At 45.7% G+C, this 12,675-nt stretch overlaps 1 protein-coding gene across 1 annotated transcript in view; it reads right to left on the minus strand.

Annotated features, from left to right (window-relative positions):
- LOC115461765 (scavenger receptor cysteine-rich type 1 protein M130-like) overlaps positions 1–12,675 on the minus strand; it is a 114,596-nt gene that overhangs the window by 21,376 nt on the left and 80,545 nt on the right. Inside the window, exons 8-9 of the mRNA XM_030191810.1 lie at positions 2,945–3,259; positions 363–485 (exon numbers count right to left, since the gene is read on the minus strand). Of these exons, the coding sequence (XP_030047670.1) occupies positions 364–485; positions 2,945–3,259 (437 nt within the window). The 3' untranslated portion in view covers position 363. The remainder of the gene's footprint in view (positions 1–362; positions 486–2,944; positions 3,260–12,675) is intronic.

The following is a 12,675-nucleotide window of genomic DNA, read 5'->3' on the forward strand; positions in this document are numbered from 1 at the left end:
AATGAAAAGGCAGAGAGACTGGCCAGCCTTTGCCATCATGTTCCTATTACTACTAATAATTTCTATAGTGCTACTAGACATATGCAGCACTGTACACATTATATGCAGGTACTTTCTCTGTCCCTAGAGGTCTCACAATCTAAGTTTTGGTACCTGGGACAATGGAGGGTTAAGTGACTTGCCCAAGATCACAAGGAGCTGCAGTGGGAATCAAACCTTGGAGAAGTGGGGTCTTGGAGATCAAAGTCCACTGCACTAACCACTAGGCTACTCCTCCATCCTATTCAATGTAATTTGGTCCATCAGATAATGGATCAATCCTGCTTCTGACGTGAAATGTTCTGTGAATAACCAGAACTCACCTCACTTTGTCTTGTCTTCCAGGTATCCGTAGAGGAAGAAGCCCAAATGGATGGATGCGAACACAAGGGTGTAGATAATGAAACGGAAAATGCAGGAACTCCAGAAAGGCTCCAGCTCTTGGCCTAGAAATATTGGGTCTTTGTTACTAAGGGCTTCATTTCACATTGTGTCAAAGTTTTTGCATCAGTCTCAATACCTTACCCAAAGTATCACCTACAGATTCTTCAAAACCTCAGCTTCCCTGTGCTTGACTCTACTCATCACCATATTGTTCTAAGTCTCTGTCTTCTTATTCATTGATATCATTAATCCACAAATATGTTGCTTATATGGGTCATCCTTACCGCACAATTTCCTACCTTTGAAGCCCTTTTCCACAAATCACTTTTTAATTTAGCAATTTAAAGGCAATATTCAGCTTTAACTCACCCATCTCTGTTACTGTCTCTGTCCTTTCCCCCCAACTTGTACACCTCCCGGATTAGCACTCTATTATTTATTTATGTTTATTGAATTATATGAATTCCCTCTTTAAAGAGATTCACCCAAGGCAGATTGCATCAGGTACAGTTTAACATAAAACATATAGTTTTGTTAACAGTAAAATGACCAAATATAAATAAAATCAATGAGACAAACTTAAAAATGGCAAATTGAAACCTAGTATAGGAATAATATGAAACAGAATCAGAAATATATATATTTAACAGCACTGCAGAACAATCAAATGTGATAAATGTGATTGCAATACAAATCATATCATAATATACAGCATGGAAGAACACTCAAACAACAGTTATGATAAGATGTCAGCATAATATCAATAAAACAGCTAATAGGCACATGTTCAATATTCAAATAACTACTACTACTTATCATTTCTATAGTGCTACTAGACGTACATAGCGCTGTACACTTGAACGTGTAAGAGACAGTCCCTCCTCGAAAGAGCTTACAATCTAATCAGGACAAACAAATAGCACAAATAATGGATAAGGGAATTATTAAGGTGGGGATGATAAAACAGACATGGGTACTGAACAAGTGAATAAGGGTTAGGAGTTAAAAGCAGCCTCAAAAAGGTGGCTTTTAGCCTACATTTGAAGAGGGCCAGATATGGAGCTTGACATACCGGCTCAGGAAGTCTATTCCAGGCATATAGTGCAACAAGATAAAAGGAACAGAGTCTAGAGTTGGCAGTGGAGGAGAAGGGTGCAGATAAGAGAGATTTACCCAATGAATGGAGTTCCCAGGGAGGACTGTAGGGAGAGATAAGAGTGCATAGGTACTGAGGAGTTGCAGAGTGAATGCACTTGTAAGTCAACAAGAGGAGTTTGAACTCTATGTGACCTGAGGAGTGAGGGCTAATTTGAGCATAGGAACACTCATGGAATATAAATTGTGCATCAGAATTTTGAACAGATTGAAAGGAAAAGTGATGGTTTAATGGGAGACCTCTGAGAAGCAAGTTGCAGTAATATGAGCGTGAGGTGGTAAGAGTGTGGATAAGGGTTTTGACACTGTGTTCAGAAAGGAATGGATGAATTTTGCTGATATTATAGAGAAAGAAACAGCAAAGTTTAGCTGTCTGTTGGGTATGTGCATAGAAAGAGAGAGAGGAGTCACAGATGATCCCCAAGGTTACGACTGAGTGGGAAAGCGCGGGGTACAAATGTAACAAAAAAAAAAAGAGACAGGGAGAATGAGAGTGTTATCCACAGAAACAGAGAATGGGGGAAGAGGGAAAGTGGGTTTAGAGGGAAAAATAAGAAGCTCAGTCTTGGCCATGTTCAGTTTCAGATGGAAGTGAGACATCCAGGCACAAATGTCAGACAAGCAGGCTGAGACTTGGACATGGATTCCTGCTGAAATTTCTAGTGTGGAGAGGTAAATCTGGGTCACCACCGTGAAATTGATACTGAAAACCATGGGAGGAGATTAGAGCACCAAGGGCAGAAGTATAGATGGAGAAACGAAGAGGTCCCAAGACAGAGCCCTGAGGTACACCAACTGATAGAGGGATAGAAGTGGAGCATACACTAAAAGTGTGATGGAAGAGGTAAGAAGAAAACGAAGACAGAAGAAAGCCCTGAAATCCAAGTGAGGACAGTGTATCAAGGAGCAGGTGGTGATCAACAGTGTCAAAAGAAGCAGATACATTGAGAAGAATGAGGATAGAGTAGAGGCCCTTTAATATGGCCAGGAACAGGTCACTGAAGACTTTTGCAAGGGCTGTTTCAGTTGAATATAAAGGGCGAAAGCTGGATTGTAGTAGATCAAAAATAGCTTGAGATGAAAGGAAGTCAAGACAATGGCGGAGAAAATCTTGAATAAGTAGCTCGGATAAGAAAGGGAGGGAGGAGATAGGGTAATAGTTGGAAGAGCAGGTAGGGTCCAAGAAAGGTTTTTTTGAGGAGTGGTGGGACTACAGCATGTTTGAAGGCATCAGGAACAGTTGCAGTGTAAATTGAAAGATTGAAGATATAACAGATAGAAGGGATGACAGTAGGAGAGAGAATGCGAGTAGATGGTTGGTTCATATTGGATTAAATATTTTATGTAGAAAAGAAAGCGTCCTTACCTGAACAGATAACTCCAGCATCCTGGCTGTGGTCACATGGATAGTGTTCCGACATCACAGATCCACACTGAGAAAACTGAGTTTCATTTCCACTGCAGAAAACAGCCTTCAGCCAAACCGGACCAGAACCGGCATTGAAATGAGCACCTTGTGTTGCTTCCACTGCAGACCCACAACCGAGCTCTCTACACACTACTGTGGCATCCTCAATGTCCCATCTATAGTCACAGACGGTGCCCCAGGTATTACTGTAATTAACCTCTACTCTCCCAGCACAGGAGTTGTCTCCATCCACCAACCTCACACCGAAAACATCTAATAAAAACAAGACAAGATAAAAAGACTGGTGGTCATCATTTTTATTTTAAATGCCACCACAGCAGACCAAAAATCTGAATTTTCAGAGTGAGTACATGGATGGCGTCCGACGCTGAAAATCCATGTGCCATTCACTATCTGGGTAGTGGTGATATTCGTCCGTTATCAGGACAGCATATGCGGATACACTTTGGGCAGCTTTGATTCTGTCCTAAATTATTCAGATAGTCATCTGAGTAGTGATTCTGAACATCACAGCTATCTGGATAACTTGGGTCTCTACCCCAGCACTATCTGGATAGTACCAAGGCAGTCTATAAAGATACTCAGTGGTATTATTCAGATGAGGACTTTCTCAGAGGCATTTATCCAGGTATCAGGTACTTCTACCTGAATGAATGCCTTTGAATACTGAACCCTGATATTCTACTGTTCAACATTTATTAACACCATAACTGATAAGCCTGTCTAATGCTTCACGATACTCTTCACTTCATTCCGAAGATGGATAAAACCAGTGTCCCATAACAATGCATGTTGACTCTCAACCTCCAGAACCTGTGATGAGTGCCAAAGAGTGGGTAAGACCCAAGATCACCCCCGAGCTCCCCTGAAACCTTTACCCATTATCAGTGAGTCCTTTGAGATATAGTGGGGTCTCTAGCTGTCCATAGCCGGACTGGGAAAAGGTATTTATAGACAGTGGTGGACTTTGCTACCAGGTATTCTAAAGCGGTAGCCTTATCCTCCATAGAATCAGAGAAAATGCCACAGCCCTCTAGAAATATTTTCCTGGGTAGGATATCCATGAGAAATACTCTCAGGCCAAGGGACACAGTTTATGTCTGAACTGATCCAGAATCTGTGGGCATAATGTGAAGTGAAATCTGTACAAACTACACCATATCACCCTGAATCTAATGGGTTGGTGGAGGGACTTAATGGGACATTAAATCATATGTTAAGACTTTCGTGGAGACAGGAGACTGGGACTGGGAAAAGTACTTACCCTATCTACTGTTTACATACAGAGAAGTACCTCAGGGGTCCACTGGGTTCTGCCCATTTGAGCTGCTTTATGGCCGGAGGATGAGAAGACCCATTGACCTAATAAGAGAGCATTGGGAGGGGAAAGTTGATACCTCTGGCACCACTGTAATTGAATATGTAGTTAATATGCAGCAGAGATTAGAAAACCTTGTGGGCTTTGTAAGAGATGACTTACAGGCAGCCCAAACTAAGCAAAAGACCTGGTATGATCGTACAGCCAAAATAGAGAGTTTTATGAGGGCCAGCAAGTACTTGTTTTAGTCCCAGTACATCAGAATAAACTTCAGGCTAATTGGGTTGGACCTTATAAGGTCATAAGGCACATGAATATGCAAATATGTTAAAGGGCTATGCAAAATTGTACAGCCATGGTCCCAGCTGTGTGTAGCCTATCAGAAGTGTGTCAGGATAGTGACCCAAACTTGACCTTCTAGCAGAGACATTACCAGAGGGATCTGACACTGAAGAGAGAACATCTAAAAGTACAGACTGTGGAAAAGCCTGTCAAATGGGATCTGTAGCATGAATCTTGATACTATTTGGGATTTGGTTCCAAGCATAAAAACTCCAGACCGCCCAAAACACAGCTGCCAGGCTGATATTTGGTAAATCACACTTCGAAAGTGCTAAACCCCTCTGAGAAAAGCTGCACTGGCTCCCAATCAAAGAACGTATTATCTTCAAAATCTGCACTTTTGTCCACAAAATTATCTACGGCAGAGTCCCAGGATACATGACAGACCTCATAGATCTACCAACCAGAAACAGAATCGGATCATCATGATCATACCTAAACTTACATTACCCAAATTGCAAAAGACTTAAATACAAAAGAACTTACACATCCAGCTTCTCCTACGTAAGCGCACAACTATGGAATGGACTCCCAAAAGCTGTAAAAACAATCCATGGCCATCCAAACTTCAGAAAATCACTACTACTACTACTTAGCATTTCTATAGCGCTGCCAGGGTTACGCAGCGCTGTACAAGTTTAAACATGGGGAAGGACAGTCCCTGCTCAAGAGAGCTTACAATCTAAAGGTAACAAACCATGTAGTCAGTGTAGGTAACAATCTAAAGGTAACAAACTATGCAGTCAGTGTAGGTAACATGAATGGGGAGGTGGTTAGGCGCCAAAGGCAAGGGAGAAGAGATGGGCTTTGAGTAAGGACTAAAAACCAACCTCTTCAAAAAGGCTTACCCCACCGATCCAACGTAAATCCCCACACCCAGCAACACAGCACAACTAATGATCGTACAGGACAATATTCTATCTTCATTCCCTTCGACCTTCACGGTGCCTGACACACATCTACCTCATTCGACCACAATACAACCTTGTATTTGTTATCAACCAACTGGTGAATGCCTTTATGGTACTAAGTAAGCCACATTGAGCCTGCAAATAGGTGGGAAAATGTGGGGTACAAATGAAACAAATAAATAAATAGAAATAAAATAAATAAATTTTGTCAGATACTTTTGACCTGAACTGACCACTGTTGGAAGAAGGATACTGAGCTAGATGGATCATTGGTCTGACCCAGTATGGCTATTCTTATGTTTACTTCACCAATTATGTTTAAACTTTCAAACAAGCAGCTTGGCGGTTTGGGCTCTTCCCACGGGAGGTGGTGGAGATGAAAACAGTAACAGAATTAAAAAATGTGTGGGATAAACATAAAGGAATCCTGTTCGGAAGGAATGGATCCTCAGAAGCTTAGCAGAGATTGGGTGGCAGCACCGGTGGTTGGGAGGCAGGGCTAGTACTGGGCAGATTTCTACAGACTGTGCCCTGAAAATGGTAGATACAAATCAAGGTCAGGTATACATATAAAGTAGCGCATATGAGTTTATCTTGATGGGCAGACTGGCTGGACCGTACAGATCTTTTTCTGCCGTCACCTACTATGAAAAGAGACAGATGAGGGGAGATATGATTGAGGTCTACAAAATCCTGAATGGTGTAGAACAAGTAAACTGATGTTAACTCATTCCAAATGCACAAAGACTAGAGGACACTCAAGGAAATTACATGAAAATACTATTTAAACAAATAGGAGGAAATATTTTTTCACTCAACGAATAGTTAATCTCTGGAACTCTTTGCCGGAGGATGCAGTAACAGCAGTTAGCATATCTGGGTTTAAAAAAGGTTTGGAGGAAATGTCTATAATCTGCTATTGAGACAGGCATGGGGAAGCCACTGCTTGCCCTGGGATTTGTACCGTGGAATGTTGCCACAAATCCACCACCCTTTCCATTAAAAAGTATTTCCCCAAGTTACTACTGAGTCTATCCCCTTTCACTTTCATCCTATGCTCCCTCATTCCGGAGCTTCCTTTCAATTGAAAAAGACTCATATCTTGTGCATTTTTTACCATGTAGGTATTTAAGCATCTTTATTGTATTTCCCTCCCCTCCTGCCTTTTTCCAAAGTATTCCAATTGAAAGGAAGCTCTGGAATGAGGGGGACATAGGATGAATCTGAAAAGGATAGACTCAGAAGTGGGAGGCAGGGATAGTGCTGGGCAGACTTATACGGTCTGTGCCAGAGCCGGTGGTTGGGAGGCAGGGCTGGTGGTTGGGAGGCGGGGATAGTGCTGGACAGACTTATACGGTCTGTGCCAGAGCCGGTGGTTGGGAGGTGGGGCTGGTGGTTGGGAGGCGGGGATAGTGCTGGGCAGACTTATACGGTCTGTGCCAGAGCCGGTGGTTGTGAGGCGGGACTGGTGGTTGGGAGGCGGGGATAGTGCTGGGCAGACTTATATGGTCTGTGCCAGAGCCGCGTTGTGGGAGGCGGGGCTGGTGGTTGGGAGGCGGGGATAGTGCTGGGCAGACTTATAGGGTCTGTGCCAGAGCCGGTGGTTGGGAGGCGGGACTGGTGGTTGGGAGGCGGGGATAGTGCTGGGCAGACTTATACGGTCTGTGCCAGAGCCAGTGGTTGGGAGGCGGGGCTGGTGGTTGGAGGCGGGGCTAGTGCTGGGCAGACTTATACGGTCTGTGCCGGGGCTGGTGGTTGGGCGGCGGGGATAGTGCTGGGCAGACTTATACGGTCTGTGCCCTGAAGAGCATAGGTACAAATCAAAGTAGGGTATACACAAAATTAGCACATATGAGTTATCTTGTTGGGCAGACTGGATGGACCGTGCAGGTCTTTTTCTGCTGTCATCTACTATGTTACTATGTTAGAAGTAATTTGAGGAAACACTTTTCAACCAAAGGGTGGTGGATTCTTGAAATGGCCTCCTAGTGGAGGTGGTGGAGATGAGAACTGCATTCAAATTCCAGATAGTAGGATGTCTGAAGGAGTGAAATGGAGAGTAAATCGCATGGATAGGTAGACTGGATAGCCCATATGGTCTTTATCGGCTTCCATTTTTCTATGCTTCTATGTAAGTAGACACATTGAGGGGTCCTTTTATCTAGTTGTGGGAAAAAGGGTCCTTCGCTTGTGGCGGGGGCCGTTTTTGCTACGTGCCTGGACCCTTTTTACCGTAGCGGGTAAAAAGCCCCCAGACACATGGCCGTGTAGTAAGAGAACTCTTACTGCATGGCCATGCGGCGGGGAGCCTTTACGGCCCCCCATTGAGCTGGCGATAAAGTCTCCCATGCTAACCCTGTGGTAACCGTGCAGCATGCAGCGATGCCCGATTACCGCTGTGCAAGCCATTTCCATGGGTTTTCTTTTTCCCCCCGAAATGGCATGTGCTCAGGGTGGGACTACTGCCAGTGGCCACACTGCACCAGCAGTAGTCCCAGAAGAGCATAGTAACATAGTAAATGACAACAGATAAAGACCCATTCGGTCCATCCAGTCTGCCCAACAAGATAAACTCATTTCACATGGTATGTGATACTTTATACCCGAGTTTGATTTGTCCTTGCTATTCTCAGGGCATAAACCGTAGAAGTCTGCCCAGCACTGTTCCTGTACTAAACGTTCTGAAGATTCTGGAATCCTAAAGAGTTACAAGATTCCGGAATCCCAGTTAGTAGCAACATTCCACGTAGAACCCCAAAGAGTAACATAGTAACATAGTAAATGATGGCAGATAAAGGCCTGTACAGTCCATCCAGTCTGCCCAACAAGATAAACTCATTTCACATGGTATGTGATACTTTATACCCGAGTTTGATTTGTCCTTGCTATTCTCAGGGCATAAACCGTAGAAGTCTGCCCAGCACTGTTCCTGTACTAAACGTTCTGAAGATTCTGGAATCCTAAAGAGTTACAAGATTCCGGAATCCCAATTAGTAGCAACATTCCATGTAGAACCCCAAAGAGTAACATAGTAAATGACAGCAGATAAAGACCTGTACGGTCCATCCAGTCTGCCCAACAAGATAAACTCATTTTACATGGTATGTGATACTTTATACCTGAGTTTGATTTGTCCTTGCCTTTCTCAGGACACAGACCGTAGAAGTCTGCCCAGCACTGTTCCTGTACTAAACGTTCTGAAGATTCTGGAATCCTAAAGAGTTACAAGATTCCGGAATCCCAGTTAGTAGCAACATTCTCCAAAGACAAGCAGGCTGATATTCTCACAAGTGGGTGACGCCACGTCGGCCCCGGAGGATTTTAAAGCAAAATCTCAAAATCTGTTTACGGCGTTCCGACGCGCGAGCGATCGTACTGCGCATGTGCGCACACCTCTTCCCGCTCGCCGTGCGGACACGCCCCTCAGTTTTTCTTTTTCCGCGTCTGAGGAGACACGGAGTTCGTTAGGGCTTCGTGTTTTCTTCAGGTCTTCGGAGTTAAATCTCTTTTTTATTTTTTCATTTGTACTTTTCATGGCAGGCTCATTGTGGCTTATATATACAGGTATTTTTTGTGTACCTGAGGCAAGAAAAAATTTAAGTAATTGCCAGAGTCACAAGGGGCTGTGCCTGAACAAAGCATATAAGCTTTTCTTTTCTTTTTTCTTGAAAGTGCTGGTATATTGTTATCTGTGGGCTCTCTCTAGCCAGCAAACTAAACAAGCCCACATTTTTATGATCCATTTATTAAAACTTTACAAACGGCTCTCCAGAGCTGTGACAGCCTGCTCCAGCACAAAACTGTCTTTAAGCCCCATAAAAGGTGTATGTCACAGGAAAAACCAGGAACCTAAGCAGGTGCATCCCTGGTCAGCCACTGAATGGGCAACCTGGTGACACAAATATCAGTGGTGTAACCTTTGAAGTGAGTCTCCACCCGCCTCGGCGCCTCCTGCTCTGCAGGTCATTCGGGCGCATCGGAGGATGTGTCTTGGGCCGGATCATCTCCCTGTGAAGCGCAAGTAGTGTCTCAAAGAAACGAGACGTATTCTACTCTGCCAGGGATGCCCAAAGGAGATCATTCTGGAGTCCGACAGAGACCGATGCACGCTGGGTATAGTTATGCATCGAATAGGTCTCCACCTGCCTCGGCGCCTCCTGCTTGGCAGGTCATTCGGGCGCATCGGCGGATGTGTCTTGGGCCGGATCATCTCCCTGTGAAGCGCAAGTAGTGTCTCAAAGTAACGAGACGTATTCTACTCTGCCAGGGATGCCCAAAGGAGATGCCCAGAGCTTTGCTCCCTCGGTTATGGAGGTATCCGGGCTTCAGACATCAGTCGGTGCCGAGAGCGTTGCTCCCTCTGTTATGGAGGTATCCTGGCATTGGACGTCGATGCACCGGTACGTCGGTACCAGGTATCATCGGTACCATGGGTCCCGTCGGCACCGGGTATCATCGGTACCATGGGTGCCGTCGATGCCGAGTGTCATCGGTGCCATGGGTGCTGTCGGTACCGGGTATCATCGGTGCCATGAGTGCCGTCAGTACCGAGTATCATCGGTGCCATGGGTACTGTCGGTACCGAATATCATCGGTGCGTCGGTACCGAGGAGTATCGATACCAGGAACATTGGTACCATGGTCGGTGTCATGGGTCCCGTCGGTACCGGGTATCATCGGTACCATGGGTCCCGTCGGCACCGGGTATCATCGGTACCATGGGTACCGTCGATGCCGAGTGTCATCGGTGTCATGGGTGCTGTCGGTACCGGGTATCATCGATGCCATGAGTGCCGTCGGTACCGAGTATCATCGGTGCCATGGGTACTGTCGGTACCGAATATCATCGGTGCGTCGGTACCGAGGAGTGTCGATGCCAACTACATTGGTACCATGGTCGGTGTCATGAGTCCCGTCGGTACCGGGTATCATCGGTACCATGGGTCCCGTCGGCACCGGGTATCATCGGTACCATGGGTGCCGTTGATGCCGAGTGTCATCGGTGCCATGGGTGCTGTAGGTACCGGGAATCATGGGCACCATCGGCACCAGGTATCATGGGCACCATCGACTATCGGTACCAGGTATCATCGCCCATCGGTACCGAGTATCATGACAGATATCATGACCAGGTACCATCGGTGCCATGGGTGCCATTGGTACCAGGTGTCATGAGCACCGTCGGTGCCATGCGTACCATCGGTACCGTCGGTGCTCTTGGTGTCGGATATCAGGGGTACCATTGGTACCACATGTCATGGTTACCATCGGTACCAGGTATCATAGGTACCATCGATACCAGATACCATGACTATCATCGGTACCAAGTACCATGGGTACCATTGGTACCGAGGTCCATCAGTACCATGTGTATCATCGGTACCATCGGTGCCATGGTCTTGCAGTCTGGTTTCGATTCCCATTGCATTTCCAGACTTTGTCCTTGGCTTCGGGACCATGGGTACCATTGGATGCCATGGGTGCTACTGCCTCCTGCGGCATCTGGCTTTTCACCTGGTCTCCTTCACCGATGCTGCCTCTGGTATGGGTGTTCGCACCCTACTGGGGCAACTTCTCGACCCATAGTAGCCTCCATATCGGACGTGTTTGGATCTGAGCTGCTCTGTTTGAGTAGTTAGTTCAGTTCAATGATGGTCATCTGACATTACAGAGGAGATTGTGAATCCCAATGCCCAGATGCTAGAGGTCCTGGACTACTATCTTCACCTGAGTGAGTCTTCTGCACTCAGAACAGATAGGAGTTCTAAGAACTTACTTTGGCGCCCCCGGGGCCAGAGCATACATCCTTAGCCTCTTTTGGAGAATGGCGTACCAGGCTGGCATGATCGCATCCCAAATCAAGTCTTGTCAGATCTTTACGAGCATTTCCACCGGAGTAGGCTAGACCTTTTCACCAAGTGGTCAGGTAGCACACGGTGTGTCGCAGGTTCCTGTCCAAGGGCATTTTCGACACTTGTAATGTAACACCTAGATTTCTGCTCTAGGTACAGTGATGCGCAGACTCTCATGACTGTGTGCCTCTCTCCTGGAGGAGGAGACTCAGCAGAAAACTGTAGATATGCTGTACATACACTTCCTCATCTTGGAAGTTCTTTAGAGAGAGGAGTAGTTTTCCTTGTGCCTTAAGGGGTCGTACCTATACTCCTACTTCTCGACAGCCGGTTCGGGCTATGCCTCAGCACGCTCGTTCTAGTCAGCGGCGTGCACCTAATCAGGCCCCTGCAGCTATTCCCCAGGAAACAGAGGGGTTTTTGACTGGCTCCAATTCAGTATAGCCACTAAAAAAAAAAAAAAAAAAAAAATGTCCGTACCGGCCATTCTGCCTGTCGGGGGGGGAAGTTTACATTTTCTCCACCAAAGGTGACTTCTTTATCCTCCAACCGGTGGGGTTTTTCAACTAGTCCGGTTAGGATACATTCTCAATCTGGAATCAAACCCTCCACATTGTTCATTGGAAGCTTAATCCTTTAGCTTCCATCAAAAGTGAGTACTTGCAGAGGAACTCTCTGTTTTTCTCAGCGCCAATGCAGTCGAGCCCGTTCCACCAGGGCAAGAAGGGTTGAGATTCTATTCCAGGTCTTTCTTTGTGGGTTGCGTCCCATCATAGACATAAGGGGCCTAAACAGATTTGGTTCAGGATGCTTTCCCTGGGCATCCTTCTTCCCATACTTCAGGAAAACGATTGGTTATGCTCTCTGGATTTACAGGATACTTATACTCTCTTTGCATCCAGAGTATGTTTTTTTCCTAGTGCCTGGCTGTTGTTGCAGCGTATCTTCATGGACTGGGAGTGCATGTGTTCCCTTAACACGATGATTGCCCGTCTCAACAGATTACAGCACAGTACATATTGAGACTTCTAGACACATGGCTTCCGCAGTTGTTCGCCAGTCTTCGGTATTCCCCTCAGAGGTGGTTAATTCTCTCTATTTTGATTCTGAGGCATCTTACTCAGTCAAAAGCTGCTGACGAAGGTTGCATCCCTCCTGGCTATCCAACCAAATTATTTTAATTCAACAAACAATCGGGTGGTGATGTACTCGATAACAACGGAGTACTGGATCTTGCCCTCTGAG

Source organism: Microcaecilia unicolor, chromosome 2, assembly GCF_901765095.1.
Source record: "Microcaecilia unicolor chromosome 2, aMicUni1.1, whole genome shotgun sequence".
NCBI classification, from domain to species: domain Eukaryota; kingdom Metazoa; phylum Chordata; class Amphibia; order Gymnophiona; family Siphonopidae; genus Microcaecilia; species Microcaecilia unicolor.